Source organism: Anas acuta, chromosome 12 (assembly GCF_963932015.1).
Source record: "Anas acuta chromosome 12, bAnaAcu1.1, whole genome shotgun sequence".
Taxonomy (NCBI): domain Eukaryota; kingdom Metazoa; phylum Chordata; class Aves; order Anseriformes; family Anatidae; genus Anas; species Anas acuta.
In genome coordinates this window covers 1415657-1430079 of record NC_088990.1, presented here as the reverse complement: position 1 = coordinate 1430079, position 14423 = coordinate 1415657, and the positions used below count along the sequence as shown (strand labels likewise).

The 14423-nt window shown below is 56.7% G+C and overlaps 1 protein-coding gene across 9 annotated transcripts; it reads left to right on the top strand.

Moving 5' to 3' along the window:
* Positions 1–2047: 2047 nt before the first annotated feature.
* On the top strand, positions 2048–12878 carry PAQR5 (progestin and adipoQ receptor family member 5). 9 transcript variants are annotated; one of them, XM_068695795.1, is made up of 11 exons: positions 2048–2465; positions 3512–3593; positions 3757–4057; positions 6057–6109; positions 6351–6521; positions 6691–6818; positions 6887–7092; positions 7374–7500; positions 10201–10297; positions 10642–10783; positions 10936–12878. In XM_068695795.1, exons 5-11 carry the CDS (start codon positions 6471–6473, stop codon positions 11181–11183), a joined length of 999 nt encoding a protein of 332 aa, XP_068551896.1. In that variant the 5' UTR covers positions 2048–2465; positions 3512–3593; positions 3757–4057; positions 6057–6109; positions 6351–6470; the 3' UTR covers positions 11184–12878. The 9 variants fall into 9 exon arrangements, with proteins under 9 accessions (XP_068551896.1, XP_068551901.1, XP_068551902.1 ...); XM_068695800.1 differs by lacking the exon at positions 3757–4057; XM_068695794.1 differs by lacking the exon at positions 2048–2465 and having other exon boundaries at positions 3208–3593.
* The last annotated feature ends 1545 nt before the right edge of the window (positions 12879–14423 follow it).

Below are 14423 nucleotides of genomic sequence, written 5' to 3'. Positions count from 1 at the left end.
CTGGCCAGGATCACCTCCAAATCGCTGGTGTTTTAGGGAACTCCGGCACCGAGCGGGCACGTGTGGCCCCTTGTGTGCAGGAAGCATCGAAATAGATTTGCTGCTGCAAAGCCCATTACCGAGGAAAAAAAAACACCAAATCCAGACGGCAGTGCCTGGGTGGGGAATTCTACCCCATTAACTTGATCATAAAGAGCCCTTCTTACCGAAATCCCTTCCGCACCCCAAGTGCTGGCAGGGCTTGGCGGGCTCTGATGGATGCTGTGCCGCTCTCTTTTTGTTTTCCCCTTGTTTGAACAACCAAATGTCAGCAGAAGCAGCTGGTGGGAAGGAAGCTGCCATTTCCCTGTGTCCGGGGACCTCATGGTGCCTGCCGTGCGCTCAGCCGAGGGCACTGACGTGGTGCCAACGCGCACGGGGTGGCGGGGCAGAACCAACTGTGCCCCTTTTGGTGCCACGGGCACACAGCAGATAACGGGAAAACGAGGATGAGGAGGGTGTAAGGAGGCCTTTTCCATCGCAGCCTTGCATCCTTTGGCTCCGCAGGGTTTTTGCTCTGGGTTTCCGCAAGGGTTTGGCTCCTCCTCGGCACCCGGTCCCCGCGGGCAGCGCCTGTTCCCGGCTGGCTGCCAGCCCCCCCCCGCCTCCTCCCGCTGCGCCCGCGCTGGCACCGTCCTCCCCCTGCCATGCCCTGCGAGCAGAACCTGTCAGCGCATCCATTCTGTAATTAAAAATATTAATTAAGACAGGCCGGAGCCAGAAATCCATCGCAGGCGCTGCGTGGTGCCAGCAGCCGGGTCCAGCTGCGTGCGGGGTCGAGGGATGTGCTGGGGGGGGTCGGGGCTTTCCATATGGGTCCCTGCAGCCCCACAGGGCCACCAGCTCCCCACGATGTCCCCTATTTCTTATTTAAGGCATGGGCCAGGCTCCAGGCCACAAGGACCCCCACGATCCCTGTCCACCCTGGCCCTGGGCAGGTTTGGGATGATTTCTCAAAGCGCTTTCCCACCGAATCCTCCGCTTTTTTATCCTGCTGTCCTCTCCTTTTCCTTGTCCCCGGCTTTCCCCACCCGGCACAGAGCGAGGTGAGCCAGGATCCTGCTCGGCTGCCTGCGATGGGATGTCCCTTTGGGATCAGACCCCTCTGTGGCAGGATCCAGCCCCAACGCGGAGCTTGAGGCAGGCCACGAGTGATGTGGAGAAGAATTAAACGTGCGTAATTAAACATGCAGGCTCGGGGCTACATTAAATATTAACCAGCTCTCCCTTTGCTCTCCGTGAGCGGCTCGGCGGCCGTGCCGCAGTGATTCGGAGCAGGCGAGGGATGCTCAGCTCTCCCCCAAGACCATTTTTCTCTCTCTTGGAGGTTTTGGGGAGCTGTGAGCGCTGGGGAGACCCCTTCCCACGCTCGGTCTTTGCCCCATCAACTGAAATTGGAAAAAGGCCACGTCCAAACCCTCCAATTAATTTAAATAAAATAATAGGGGAAAAAAAAATGTGACACGGGTCTGAATGTGACCCCCAGCTCCCGGCTGAGTCATGTCTGGGCAGCGGATGTGTGACCACAGCTCTGCAAACACACGGCGTGTCCCGTGGTCCCACGGGCTGCTAAAAGTCACCTCTGCGCTGCTGCCGCCTGCCTCCACCCCACAGCTGGGAGCTGATGGGAACCTGAGCACTGCCCTCTGAGCTTGGATGCACCCCACGTGCCTGCTGCAACCCCGGTGGGACACCCACACCGCACCCATCCCCATCCCATCCCCATCCCCATCCCATCTCTGTGGCCTCCGTGATGTGAATCCTGCAGCTTTCCCCCTGCAAATGCCTTTTCCTGCTGCTCTGACCCCAGGACCAGGGGAAAGCAGGAGCTGATTTGTGCTCACGGCTCTTCTCCAGATCCCCAGCCCGCCCTGCTAGCTCGGTTGTGTTCCAGCTTCATTCCTATCTAGCTGCAAAAAAAAATTACAGCCTGGTTCTGCCCGAAACTCGTAAAACACCTTTTACAGCTGGGAAGTTTCCACTGGTTTCCAACTGGCCGCACCAGTTGCCGCAAGGCTTCGCCGTGTTGCCACAGCCCTGCTGAGCACGGCGGGGCTAAACCCACCGGATTTGGGACCACGAGGCTGGGCTGGGACCGAAATCCTGTGGGGCTGGGGAGCAGGGAGCCGGCGGGGCCGGTGCCATCGCCGTGCGGGTGCGCGCTGCCCGGCGCGGGGTCAAAGTTCCCGACCGAAACCTTCCCTGGCAGAGCGAGGTGGAGGGGCTGGCAGTGAGCAGCTCCTCGCTGCCAGCATTAATGAGCAGAGCACCGGGCTGGATGGCTTAATAGGTTCGTGTCGGCGACTGTATGAGAACAGCCAGGAGTCGTTGTCAGGTTTTTCCCCGGGTTTCTCACAGCGCAGCAGCGGACTTCATCCTTTCCGGCTGATTTGAGCGGCTGCGGCTCAGCCCTGGGCAGGCAGGGGGTGAGTAGAGGAAATCTTCACCTCGGTCCTCGCTGGGCAGCACGGTGCCACCCAGGAGAAGCTGTTTTGGGGCACCTGGGGAGTACGGGGGCACTGTGAGGTGAGAGCATCTCCCCCCGAGGTGTCCCGACCCCTGTGTACCCCACGGGCTGCCCCTGAAGGCGGTGTGGGCGCGGGGTCCCAGGGGGCTGGGGATGCCTCGGAGAAACATCCAGGAAATGGTTTGGAGGAGAAAAGAGGCAGAAGCACAGGAAATGGTTTAAAACGCACGCTAAATGCCAAAAGTGGGAGGAGGACACGGGGCTGTGCTGGGCCCCTTGGGGACGGTGGCCCTGGTGTCCCCCGGGGGCTCCACAGCTGGAGGCAGACGTGCCTGCGCCCAGCCCGGCCACGGCCACATCCTCTCCGTGCTCCCAAAGCAAATCCAAACGTTGTGCTGCTTCGCCAGCAAGGGTGGAAAAACATCGCGTGGGCTTTGCTGTCCCCACTCCAGCCTCTCCTCAGCGCTGCGCTGTGATGAAACCTTCCCTGCGCTGTTTGGGGACGGCGTCATGTTGCTAATCCGAGTGAAAGGGGGCTCCAAAACCCAGAGCTATTTAGGTTCAGCTCCCCAGCGCCGGTTTCTGCCGGCACAGCCTCACCTCCACGGGAGGAAATCCTTGCCCAGGTTGGGCAGGGCTGGTTCCCGACGACCCGATTTAACCCCCCATTAGCCCTTCTCCCCGCGCTCCCAGACGGATGCGCTCCGCCTGGATGCGGTTCTGCCGGCTGCTTCCAGTAATGGCCACGCAGCGCTCGGCACCGATTCACAGCCCTCAACCCACCCTCTGCTCAGCCACTGAGACATCGCTCACGGCTGCCCGGGACGCAGCAAAAAAAAAGAGGTTTTGTGGAGGGGAAGGGGAAATGCGCCGGGTTTTGTGTGTGGCTGTGGGAGCAGCGCGGGGACGGAGCCGTCAGGGCAGCGACGCTGCGGCGTGGGCCGAGGATCCTCTCCTTGGTAGCACCTCCCTCCCCATCCCCGTGACGGTTTCAACTTTTTGCAGTCTCCCTGGAGACAGTTAAGCAAGTTTCTGGTGTTTTCCGGTGCTAAAGGGCCCTGGGAGCCGAAGATGCACGGAGAAGCCTGTGAGTTAATATTTTTTCCTGCCCTTATTCTGCTTCCTCACTGCCTCACTGAAGCCGATCCAGAGCGCAATCCGACAGAGTTTGGCCGCAGCAATTTCCGGTTTTGTTTTGTTGTTTCTTTCTTTTTTTTTCTTTTTTTTTTTTTTTTTCCTGTTCCACCAAGACACGAGCCAGAATTAATTCGCTCCTAATCGCGGCGCGCAGCCGGCCGGGCTGACCTCCGCACGTCCTTCCCTGCGCCCAGCGGGGACCATCCCCGGGTGGGACCCTCCCGGCCCCATCCCCGTCCCGCTGGTGCCTGCTGCGAGCCCGGCTCTTGGCAGAGCTCCCCGGCCCTTCCTGCCTCGCCTCCCTCGCTGCGAGCCTGCCCGGCCCCGGCCCAGCCATGCGGGCTGTGTTTGTACACAGATGAGTAACAGCTCCGGCGCTCGCACAGCGCCCAGCCCGCTGCCGGCAGCAGCGCCGTAAGTACGGGCACGCTCGCTCCTCTTTCCCTGCCTCCAGCAGCTTTTGGCAGCTCCTTGCTGTCCTCTGCGCTCCTGTGCTCAGGCCGTGGGGGGTTTCCAGCCGGGGGAAGCCGGGGTTGGTGCGATGTGGGGTGCGCGGGGTGGCCGGGAGTGTCCCACGCGTGCCGCAGGCGGCTGGAGGTGGGAAGGAGCGGCGAGCGGTGGTGCCGCCGGGGAGGCGCCCGGTTGCTGCTGCTCGTGGCTGCTGTTCCTGCAAGTTGCATCCCAAAATGTTTTACAACCAGGATGAGGAGGGATGGGAGTGCCAGGGCTGCAAGGAGCTCACGCACGTGCCTGAGTTTGGGGCAGCCTTGAGCTTGTGTGAGTACTTGAACTTGCTCGCTTGTCTCTGCGCCGGAGCAGCCGACGCCTGGCAGCAGTGGCACATCCCGCGATGCTCACCCCAGGGAGCAGCACCCCAAGGAGCCCTGGCTCTTGTTTTACAGCTCAACCGGTCCCTCTCCTGTGCAGCCATAAGAAAGCCGTAAAAGTTAATAATTAACAGCTAAAATATGTTTCCCTCCACTGAAATACACGGCTGCATCCTGTGGGGCTCTGGGCTCGCGTGGAGTGGATGCGGTGACAGGGACGGGTACGGGGCTTGTGCGTGGCCGTGGGGACGAGGAGGAGGAGCAGGAGGAAGACAAGAAGGAGGAGGAGGAGGAGGAGGAGGAGGAGGGTGTGTTTGCAGCGAGCTGGGTGAGCCTCCAGGGTTTGTAACCCGCTGCTTGGAAAGCTGCCACTCGCAGAGGTCGCGGCTCGATGCGCGGCCGTCCCGCCAGCCGCTGCCGTGCCCCTGCCCACACCGCAGGGGCGACGCTGCCCACGTCGAAAACCACCGGCCCAGGCAGCAGGAAGAAATGGGACTGCAGGGTGTGCCCGGGCTGCTCATGCAGCCTGCATTCGGGTGACTCATTTTGCTCTTAAAAACACAGGCTCGTGGCTGGGGCTGGCACGGGAGCCGCGGGCGGAGGGCGAGGGCCCCTGTGGGGACAGCGGGGAGCAGCCCGGCTGCCAGAGGCCATGTCCCCATCCCAGGGACCTGTGTTCCTCCATCACTTCCTTGGTTTGCCAAGGTCACTGTCACCCCGCAGGCCTGTCTGCAGCACCCCGTGCTGCTCCCAGCTTGGAGAACTTGTGAGCGTGGTGGTTGCTGCCCCGTGCGCTGAGGGGAAGGCTCTCGGGCACCTTGCGCTCATCTCCCAACCTCTGGTGTGCCGCCACTGGGCTTCTCCTTCCATTTGGGGTGCAGATGCTTTGGGTACCCCTGTCCCTCTCCCTGTCCCTGTCCCTTTCCCTGTCCTTGTCCCCCAGTTTGCTCCCCGCTGGTCCTCAGAGCCACGGCGTGCCTGGGCGCCGACCTCGCCGCATAGCTCGCACGGCTCCCGCGCCTTCGCCCAGATAAGAGAAAGTATTTTTGTTCCGTCCCATTGTCGCCCTCATTTGTGTTTATATCAGACGTGCCATGGGGACAGGAACAGGCAGAGCTCTGTGCCAGACCGGCCTTTACTGGTGGGGAATGCAAATAAGCAGCAAGAGCCCGGACTCACCGAGCCCCTACCGGCCCGGGGGGGTTCCTGGGGGCTGCGCGGGGCGAGGAGCTGCTGGGGACACCGGGGGACAGGTGGGCTGCTTTGGGGCACTGCTGGCACTGCAGCAGCCAAGGAGAAGGTCTTGATCGAAGTCTAATCTTTAACTAAAGGCATTTCCAACTTTATTCTGTGGCTGGTTTATTGCTCTCTTGCCTCGTTAATTTTTTCCCTTCTGTTAACCACCTCCCAGCCGCTGCCCTCCCTGGGCACCCCCTGAATGTGGCCCACGGTGTTCCCCCCGTGCCCATGGGACACACGGAGGCAGGGTGCGGGCTGGGGAAGCTGATGGGCAGTGCCAGGGGTGGGGAAGGGCCTCGGTGCTGCTCTTTGCCCCAAATGGACCTTTTTTCACCTTCATTTCACAGCCCAGGGGTGGAGGCAGAGAAGGGAGCGGCGGCGCTGCAGGGGCCATCAGTGGGTAAGTGCTGGAGACGTCCTGGTTGCTCCGTGCCCCTGGGGTGTTCGGTGGGGAGCAGGTGGGGGGGATCAGCCTGGGCGCTGCCTGTGGCCCCACATCCCCGGGGTGACCTGTCCCTGCCCTGTCCCCTTCGGGACCACGTCCCCGTGAACACTTGTGTCCCCCAGGCCACCCGTTGAGCACAAGGACATCACCTTGTCCCTCACGGGGCAGCCACATCCTCATCCTTTTTCCTCCCCAGTGCCACGCGGTGCCTGGCCAGGCAGCGATGTGTCCAGGCAGGGTGTGAGGCACCACTGGGGCTTGTCCCCAAGGACACCGAGCCGCCGTCATCCCTTGGAGCCGCTGTCCCCACCGCACGATGCTGAGCCTCAAGTTACCCCGGCTGCTCAGCATCAACCAAGTGCCTAAGGTCAGAGCGGAGCCCCTCGCCCCTAAACCTGGGGCTGGGTGGGATTTGGGGAGGTGACAAGTGGCAGCAGCCTGCCAGGGTGGCTGCAGGTCCCGGATCCTGAGCCGTGGCACCTCCACTGCCCGTCCTGCTCCTTGGGGAGGACTCAGCACCTCTCCTCGCCCCGCAGGGCTACCAGGAGCAGGGCATCCTCTGCGGGTACCGCCCTCCGCGGAGCTCGGCGGCCGACTGCCTCCTCAGCGTCTTCCAAATGACCAACGAAACGCTCAACATCTGGACCCATTTCGTGCCCGCCTGGTAGGTGCCACCGGGGGAGGTCGGGGAGGGGACGCGCCGGGCACGATGCTCACCGCCTCCACCCCCAGGTACTTCGTGTGGACCCTGGTGGGGAGGCTGCGGGGTCCAGGGGGCCCCGAGGACCCCCACTCGTGGCCTCTCCTCGCCTACCTGCTGACCTGCTGCATCTACCCCCTGGCCTCCAGCTGCGCCCACACCTTCAGCCCCATGTCCACCCGCGCCAGGCACATCTGCTACTTCTTCGATTACGCGGCGCTCAGCATGTACAGCTTGGGTAAGGGCGGCTGGTGACGCCCCGGGGCAGCGAGCCCGGGAGGATTTCGGTGGGGAGAGGGTGGTTTTGGAGAGCACTTCTGGCCCGAAAGCCAAAGAAATGGGGTTTGGGGCTTGGTGCCAGGTGAAGCCTGATGGTGTGGCTCTCTGCGGTGCTCCAGGCAGATAGAATAAGGGAAAAAATAAATGATATAAAAGATAAATGATGGCAGGGAAGCCGGTAACCTGTGGGAGCAGGGCGAGCAGCAGCAGCACCCCGCTGGGCACGTTTTCCCTTCCCAGGCTCTGCGCTGGCGTATTCAGCGTACGTTTTCCCGGACGAGTGGCTCAGCAGCACCTTCCACCACTGCTACGTCCCCATCGCCGTGTTCAACACCGTGGTGAGCACCAGCCTGTCCTGCTACTCCAGGTACGGTGCCTCCTGCTTCACCTGCCGCCAAAGCTACAGCAGAATCATTAATTAGTGCTGTTAATGAAGCTTTTGAACTGCTGGCTCTGTTGTAACCACTCGAGCCTTGCGCTCAGGAAGGGGAAGAAGAGGATTTTGGCTCCGTGTTGTTGGCAAACAGAAATGAAAACAACCGGAGCAGCTTTAATTTTGGGAAGTTCCAAAGGTGTTTTCGTGGGGTGGCAGGAGGAGGCGCAGCTCCAGCCGTGCTTGGGCTGCCACCGTTTGTTCTCTGCCATCACCTGCAGCAGGTGGGCTCTGAGCATGGGCTGAATTTGGAGGATGAGCTCCGCGTGTCACCGACCTGCAGAGGAGGAAACTCAACCTCCAGCTGCATTATTTTTGAAGCCCGGGCAGCGTTAACGTGGGTGGTATTTTGCTCCTGAGCCTCCTTGGACAATTTGTTTTGAATAACTCTTAAAAAATATTTAAAGTACTCCGATGGTTTCCAGCTGTGCTGGCTGTGCGAGGTCCCCGGCTGCACTTTGGTTCCGGTTCCTTCACGGTCGGCACCTCCTTGCAGGCTGGGCGTGCAAAGCCCTCGTGCCTGCTGGTGTTCCCTGGGGGTGCGGCGATTTTGGCTGCTGTTGTGCTGGGAGCAAGAGGATTTGCTCAGCTTTGGGCTGCGGGTTACACCTGGGGCTAGTACTGAGCAATACCCCAAAACCAAGGGTGGCTCCTGGGTGGCGTTGTGGATCGTGCCAGCTGAGGCTGGGTGCTTTGTCCTCGTTTCTTTCTCCTTCTCTTTCCCCCCCTCTTTATTTTTGCGCCTCTCTTAATGGTCTCATTAGAGGGGCTTAGCAAAGGAAGCTCGCCGACCATGTGCTAACCCTGGTGCTTACCACCAGGAAATATCAGCAACCTGAGATCAGCTCCAGATTAACCAGGATTTATTTTAATTCTTCATCCGCAAATGTAATTGTCAGCATCTTCCAGCTCCAAAACTTTAAGTACAGCTCTGTCTACACCACGCAGTTATTGGTACGTGACAGGATTGCAGCTCGTAGGGACCGGGTAATTTTTATTATAGAAAATCTGTTAAAATATTAGCTCGAAAATCAGCAAAAGGCTGCTGGGGCAGTGCTGGGGTACCCTGAAGCAGGGCGTCAGCAGGGAACAGACCCGAAATGGAGCCCCTAAGCTCTGCCCTAGGAACACGGCGTCCCCGAGCGGGGAAACCCACGCAGATGGAGCGAGATGAGGGTGCCTGCCCTTTGCAAGACGAACGCCCGCCCGCGTCCCCCGCCCTGCGGGATGAGCAGCCCCACAAAAGGTTCCTTTCATGCCTGTGGGCTTGGCATTTCCCCGCCGACTCGTGCAGGGAAGCAGAAAAACCTGTATGGGCTTTTCATGGGGAGAACAGAGCCCGCCTGAGCTGCCCCGTGCTGGCTCAATGGGGCAGTGTCCCCCCAGCGCCTGGCCCTGCGCCCCGGGGGCTCCGCTGGCACCCACAGCCCCCTCGGACCTGGCCAAAGGAGAGGGCATGGAAATGGGCAAGAGAAGAGCAGCGCCAGGCAGGGAAACCACAGCAGGAAAATGTGGTGGGGGTAAAGCAGAAATAGGTGGAAATGGAGCAGGAGGCGTCTCGGCACCGGTGGGGTGTCTCCCTCTGAGCCACCAGCCGTGGCAGAAGGCCAAGAGGGAGAGGAACGGGATAAAAGCTGGCAGCTAATGAGCATTGATTGTCTTTGCTGGGCTTCCCACATGTTTTTGGGGTCATACTGATAGGATCTGGTGTCCCTGTTGCATCCAAGTTCTGCTCCTCAGGTGGCGAGAGCAGGCTGGGGACTCGGCACCTGGCTTGCGACTCCGCTGCCCTTCCTCTGGTTTTAATAATGTTTTTTGTGGGGGATCTAGGTCTTCAGTTATTTCACCATTTCAGCTATTCCAACATTTCAGCAGCATTAATTTCCTGTGGCACACAATGCAGAATATTATTCCCCATCCAGACGTATGCATTCCTCCTCATGCATGCCATGAATATAACCATGAATATAACCTTTCTTGCTTCTTGCTCCATTATAACCAGGATTTCATAAAAAAAGTGACTGCAAATTAATTTACCTTCTGGTTTCATTAACTTTCTCCGTGCATTCTCTGAAGCGACGCTTGCAAAGTCTCCTCAGGATGTAAAAAAGAAGCAGCACAGGCATTTCATGCACCTCAGCCACCCGCTGCAGCACAGCTTCATTAGCAAACCCCCCCAAATGTAGCCGGAACGCTGCAGAACCCGCGACGCCTTCCAAAGCAAAGCGGGTTTGTTCTTGTGATTGTTGCCCCCTGACAGCTTGGATTAAAAACTGAGAGTAAGAACTCAGCTGGAAACGGCAGGGGCAGGAGGTGTTTAACACCAAGCCCTGTTCCCAGCTTCTGGTGGGCAACAGGGCACGAGCGGTGCTAAAAGAAGCAAAATCAGGCACAAAAAGACGGTGTAAAAATGATGTTTTTTTTCCAAGCTGCTTCGTGGCGCATCCTAAAAAATATCTCCAGGTGGAGGCAGGCAGGCAGGGCGGTCGCTTCCCTCTGGTTTGTGATTTTTTAATAAAAAGGTCTGGGCACCGTGCGCCCTGCTGTAAATCAGGTTGGGAAGGGGAACAGGGACAAACAGCGCCGGCTCTGCCCTGCTGTGTGGTGTGAAATGCCTGCTCTGCTCTCCTGCAGGTTCCTGGAGGTGGAGCGGCCGCGGCTCAGCAAGGTGTCCCGCACCCTGGCCTTCGTCTACCCCTACCTCTTCGACAGCATTCCCCTCTTCTACAGGGTAGGTAGAGCGCTCCTGCGGGCAGCGTTCCTGGCACCTGCACCTCTCCTTGCTGCAGGGTTGGAAAGATCAGCCGCTTCGTCTCGCTCTGAGAACGCTCGGGAAAATAGCTCAACCTTTATTTATTAAAAAAAAAAAAAAGAGAAAACAAACTCCTGCAGGAAAAGAGATTTGGTTATTTTTTCCTGCGCCGGTCAAAGCGCGGCATTCTTTGAAGGCTGCGAGTCACCGGGTCAGCGGCGTGGGGCGGGGGGGACAGGAGGCACGGGGCAGGGGGCGGCTGATGGGATGTTTGGGAACATTTTGCTCTCCTTTTTTCCCCCTGCTGCCGTCCTCCTGCTCAGTTCTACCTGTGCGCCGTGCGGGGCTGCGCCGAGCCCGCGGTCGCGCTGCACTACAAGCACACCGCCTTCGCCTTCCTCACCTGCTTCATCTTCGCCACTCACCTGCCGGAGAGGCTCGCGCCAGGACACTTCGACTACATCGGTGAGTGCCACCAGGCTCGTTAAAAAGAATAAATATTTAGAAACGTGACGCCAGGAGGCAGCGCCTCCCGTGCAGGAGGGCCGCCGAGCCCCTGGCTGTGTTTGAGTGCAACCTTGGGGGAGTTTCTCGAGGGTCTTCTGGCTTCCTTGCAGGGCACAGCCACCAGGTTTTCCACGTGTGCGGGATCCTGGGCACGCACTTCCAGATGGAAGCCATCATGCTGGACATGAGCGAGCGCCACGAGCGGCTGCTGGCCACCTCGCTGCTGCCCTCTGCCCTGCAGACCCTGGCGCCCATGGGCACCTGCATGGCCATCGGCCTGGCCGTCATCGGGCTCTGCTCCGCGTCCCTCCGCTTCATGCCCGAGCCCGGGCACAAGGACAAGCCACACGGCCACTAGGCTTCGGGTCTAGGTGGCCTCCGTGCTGCTCCGCAGGCCAGAGCCTAAACAGCAGGTGGATGGGATGAACGAGGGGTTTATCCGCATTCGCTCCACGAGAAAATATTTATTTATGGTTTCTCGCGAGCGAAACGTATTGCACTGTTTTTTGTACATAGAGCTTTAAAGCTGGGAACAGATTACGCGGCGCTTTTAATCAAGTTGGTCTTTCACCACCAGGAATATTTAAAATAATCTTAACGTTTCCTGCAGAAGGGAGATAAGTGCTAATACTTTCCAAAGCAATAGGCATTCATCGGTTCTGCCTTATGGAGGACGCGGGGAGGCACGGGCAGGGGGGTACGAGTGTCCCTGCCAGTGGCTTGGTCCTGAAGCAGACCCCGATGGCAGGGGAGGGAGCGCGCTGTGCGCCGCGTCCTGAGCGCTGAGCCCAGGGCCCTCGCCCTGCAGGTGCTGTCATCCAGGAGGCTAAAACTCAGCTATCCGAGTCCTTGCACTAAACCCAAGTGCCTACCCCATGTGGGGCTGAGGGAGACCAGGGCGTGCCTACACTTTGTATTTTACTGAAATAGCTATTTTTGATAATTATCCAGAAAGTGTTGCTCCAAGGGATCTCTCCAGAGATTTGCTCTTTTTGTCCAACTCATACAGATGTGTCCTGGGGAGTGAATCTCCATGCAAGAGCTCAGCTCTCACCCTGTGGCTGGGGGCACCTCTGTCCCTCCCTGCCTTCTGGTCCCTCTTGCACAGAAAAGTGTTTGTGGCTCCCCCAGGGCTGGGCTCCACGGTACAAGCAGCCCGCCGAAGGGGATGGCTTCTCCTCCAGGAGAGGTCCTGAGGGCTTTGGGGACGTTTCCGAGGAGGCTGTCACGTTGGTTTTACCTGCTACCTTACAGGAGGTGCATGCGATGCAGATGACTGCTATGGAATGTTATCGAGCTCCTTGATAATCATACGGGTGTGTAACGTGTTGCGCCTATAATTACCTCTCTCAAGGTATACTAGATGCACTTTTGAGTGACAACACAATGGCTCGTTAAAGATATTATGGGACAACTGAGTCTGTTGAAAGCAAACTTTCTTTTGAAAGCTGACCAAGATTTATATTAATATTTATAAGCACTGGAACATAATTGTTTATTCAACAGTTTTATTTCATTAAAAGAGGAAACTAATATAACTATGGCACTGATGTATTCTGACCTGATTTGGGTAGTTCCGTTTCTGTCTGTGAAAATAATCACTTCAGAGATAATTGCTAATAATTGCAAAGCTTATTTACCTTGTGTATATGTGTAACTGGAAAGGAATCTGGCTCTATCTGCAAGACGTGATTTAAGCTCTGTAAACTTTACATGAATTATTCTAATTTTTTTTCTTAGTTGTTTGTTTAACTTCTGAATTTGGGAAGCTCTCTGGTGCTCTTGAGGTGAACTTATTTGCAGGAAAACTACACTGAAAATATAGCACTACATTTTATACTGCCGTAATCCCTCCGGATCCTGCAGCCCTTTGCACGGACCCTCTGCCCAGTGCACACCTTAAACAACAAATGAGCGAGTGTGGTTTGATCTTGGAGCAGCGTAGCCAAGCCAGATTTCTTATTCAGTTGGCGACAGGCCTTCAAAAAGCTGTTCAATGTACTTCATTTTATTCACATCAAGAAATAAAAGCTTTGTGTCAAGTTGTAAACAATACAGGACATTTATCTGTTGGAACATGCTGTTCTGTTGCGGCTGCACTCCCTGTACATTGTGCAAACCCCGCTCTACCGGGGCCTTGCACCAGCTGCACGCCGGCCCCAAGCCACAGACACCACTGTTACCACTAGGAACAAAGCTAAGAGCATCACTACCCTGCTCTTCATCTGAGGTTTTACTGCTCTGATGCACAGTGCAGATGTTGCAGATATGAAGGAAGGTCAGACTCTATAGGTACACGATGTACGTGATATGACTTTCCCTGGAAAAGGTTTTCAGGGCGATTTTTGGCTGGAATCCCTCTTTGGTTCTCACCTCTGAACTCCGTGCCCAACCCGACAGCCTGTTTGCTGTGTGAGCTCTTCAATTTAGTCTCAATTTATGTTGAACTCTAGTCAACAATACTAACCACTCAATGGTATTCAAGGTGTGCTTCACCACACTCACAGTCTGCTGATCTTTTACACTTTAGGTAGAAGTCACAGAAAACTGCGACTTGCCTATTCAGCAGGGCAGTTGGCTGGATTTTAGGTCTATCAGATTCCTTTGGGTTAATGTAAAATGTGATTCTGACTATTTCTGAAAAATGCTTAATCCAACAGGCACACATTTTCTCCCGTAACAGTCCAACACACAACATGGATTCAAGTAAGTTGGAATAAAGGTGAAAGTGTCTGCAGCGGGAGGTGTGGGGCTCTCTTCTGGAAGTCCTCCCCGGGTGAAGCAGCCATCGGTGAAGTGAGGATGGAGGCTGGATGAGGGTCAGTGAGCAGGAGACTGCGTGCTGGTGCCTGGCTGGAAGCAGGGAAGTTATTCCCTCCCTAGTGACTGAGGCTGCATCGCTACCTCTGCTCGCTGAGGTTTGTGATCTCTAAGGCTGATTAGACTCCTGGCTCCTGCCACTTGATCGGGTAACCAGCACAGAGCTATTTTAGCCCTTTTTTCCACCTACAGAGACAGAGGAACTTGTGCACATCTGAAAACAAACACACACTCGGTTGCAGACCTTCTGTCTTGCACGTCTTTATCGCCCTGGCATCTGACATTGCAGCACTCTGTACACAGCTTAATTTTAACTGCTTATATTGTTGATAAGTTTTATGGGAACATTAAAAAAATTGTCTGTTTTGATATATTGTAAAACACTGTTTAAGAACTGAAGGTTACCCAGGACACCAAACAGCTTATTGTTATGATTTCTTTTGATATTTTTTTTTTCTCTAAAAAAGGACAAGCTGATGTTATTTAGTTAATTTACACTAAAACGAAGAACTTGGCCGGAGTCTGGGGTTTAAGAGAGACTGAATTCAGTCCACTGGAGGCTTTCTGAGCTGCAAACCAGGGTTAAAATCCAAGCTACTTCATGCTTTGCCCCAGTTCCCCAGTTGACTTGGAAGTGCGTTTCCTTCTCAGGAAATTAGTCTTTCAATGGGCTCATTTGGCCGGGCTCTTTACCCTTGCCTCCTTTTCCACCATTAAGCATTTCCTAAGGGCTAGGAATTCACTGAGCTACCTGCAGGCAGGTAGCAGCTCAGCCACC

Excerpts from the sequence above, each read along its gene's own strand:
- PAQR5 (XM_068695801.1), top strand. The coding sequence starts at position 6,471 with ATGCTGAGCCTCAAGTTACCCCGGCTGCTCAGCATCAACCAAGTGCCT. Across the intron at positions 7,093-7,373 it reads GCTCAGCATGTACAGCTTGG|GCTCTGCGCTGGCGTATTCA; the intron begins GTAAGGGCGGCT and ends TTCCCTTCCCAG. Across the intron at positions 10,298-10,641 it reads GCATTCCCCTCTTCTACAGG|TTCTACCTGTGCGCCGTGCG; the intron begins GTAGGTAGAGCG and ends CCTCCTGCTCAG.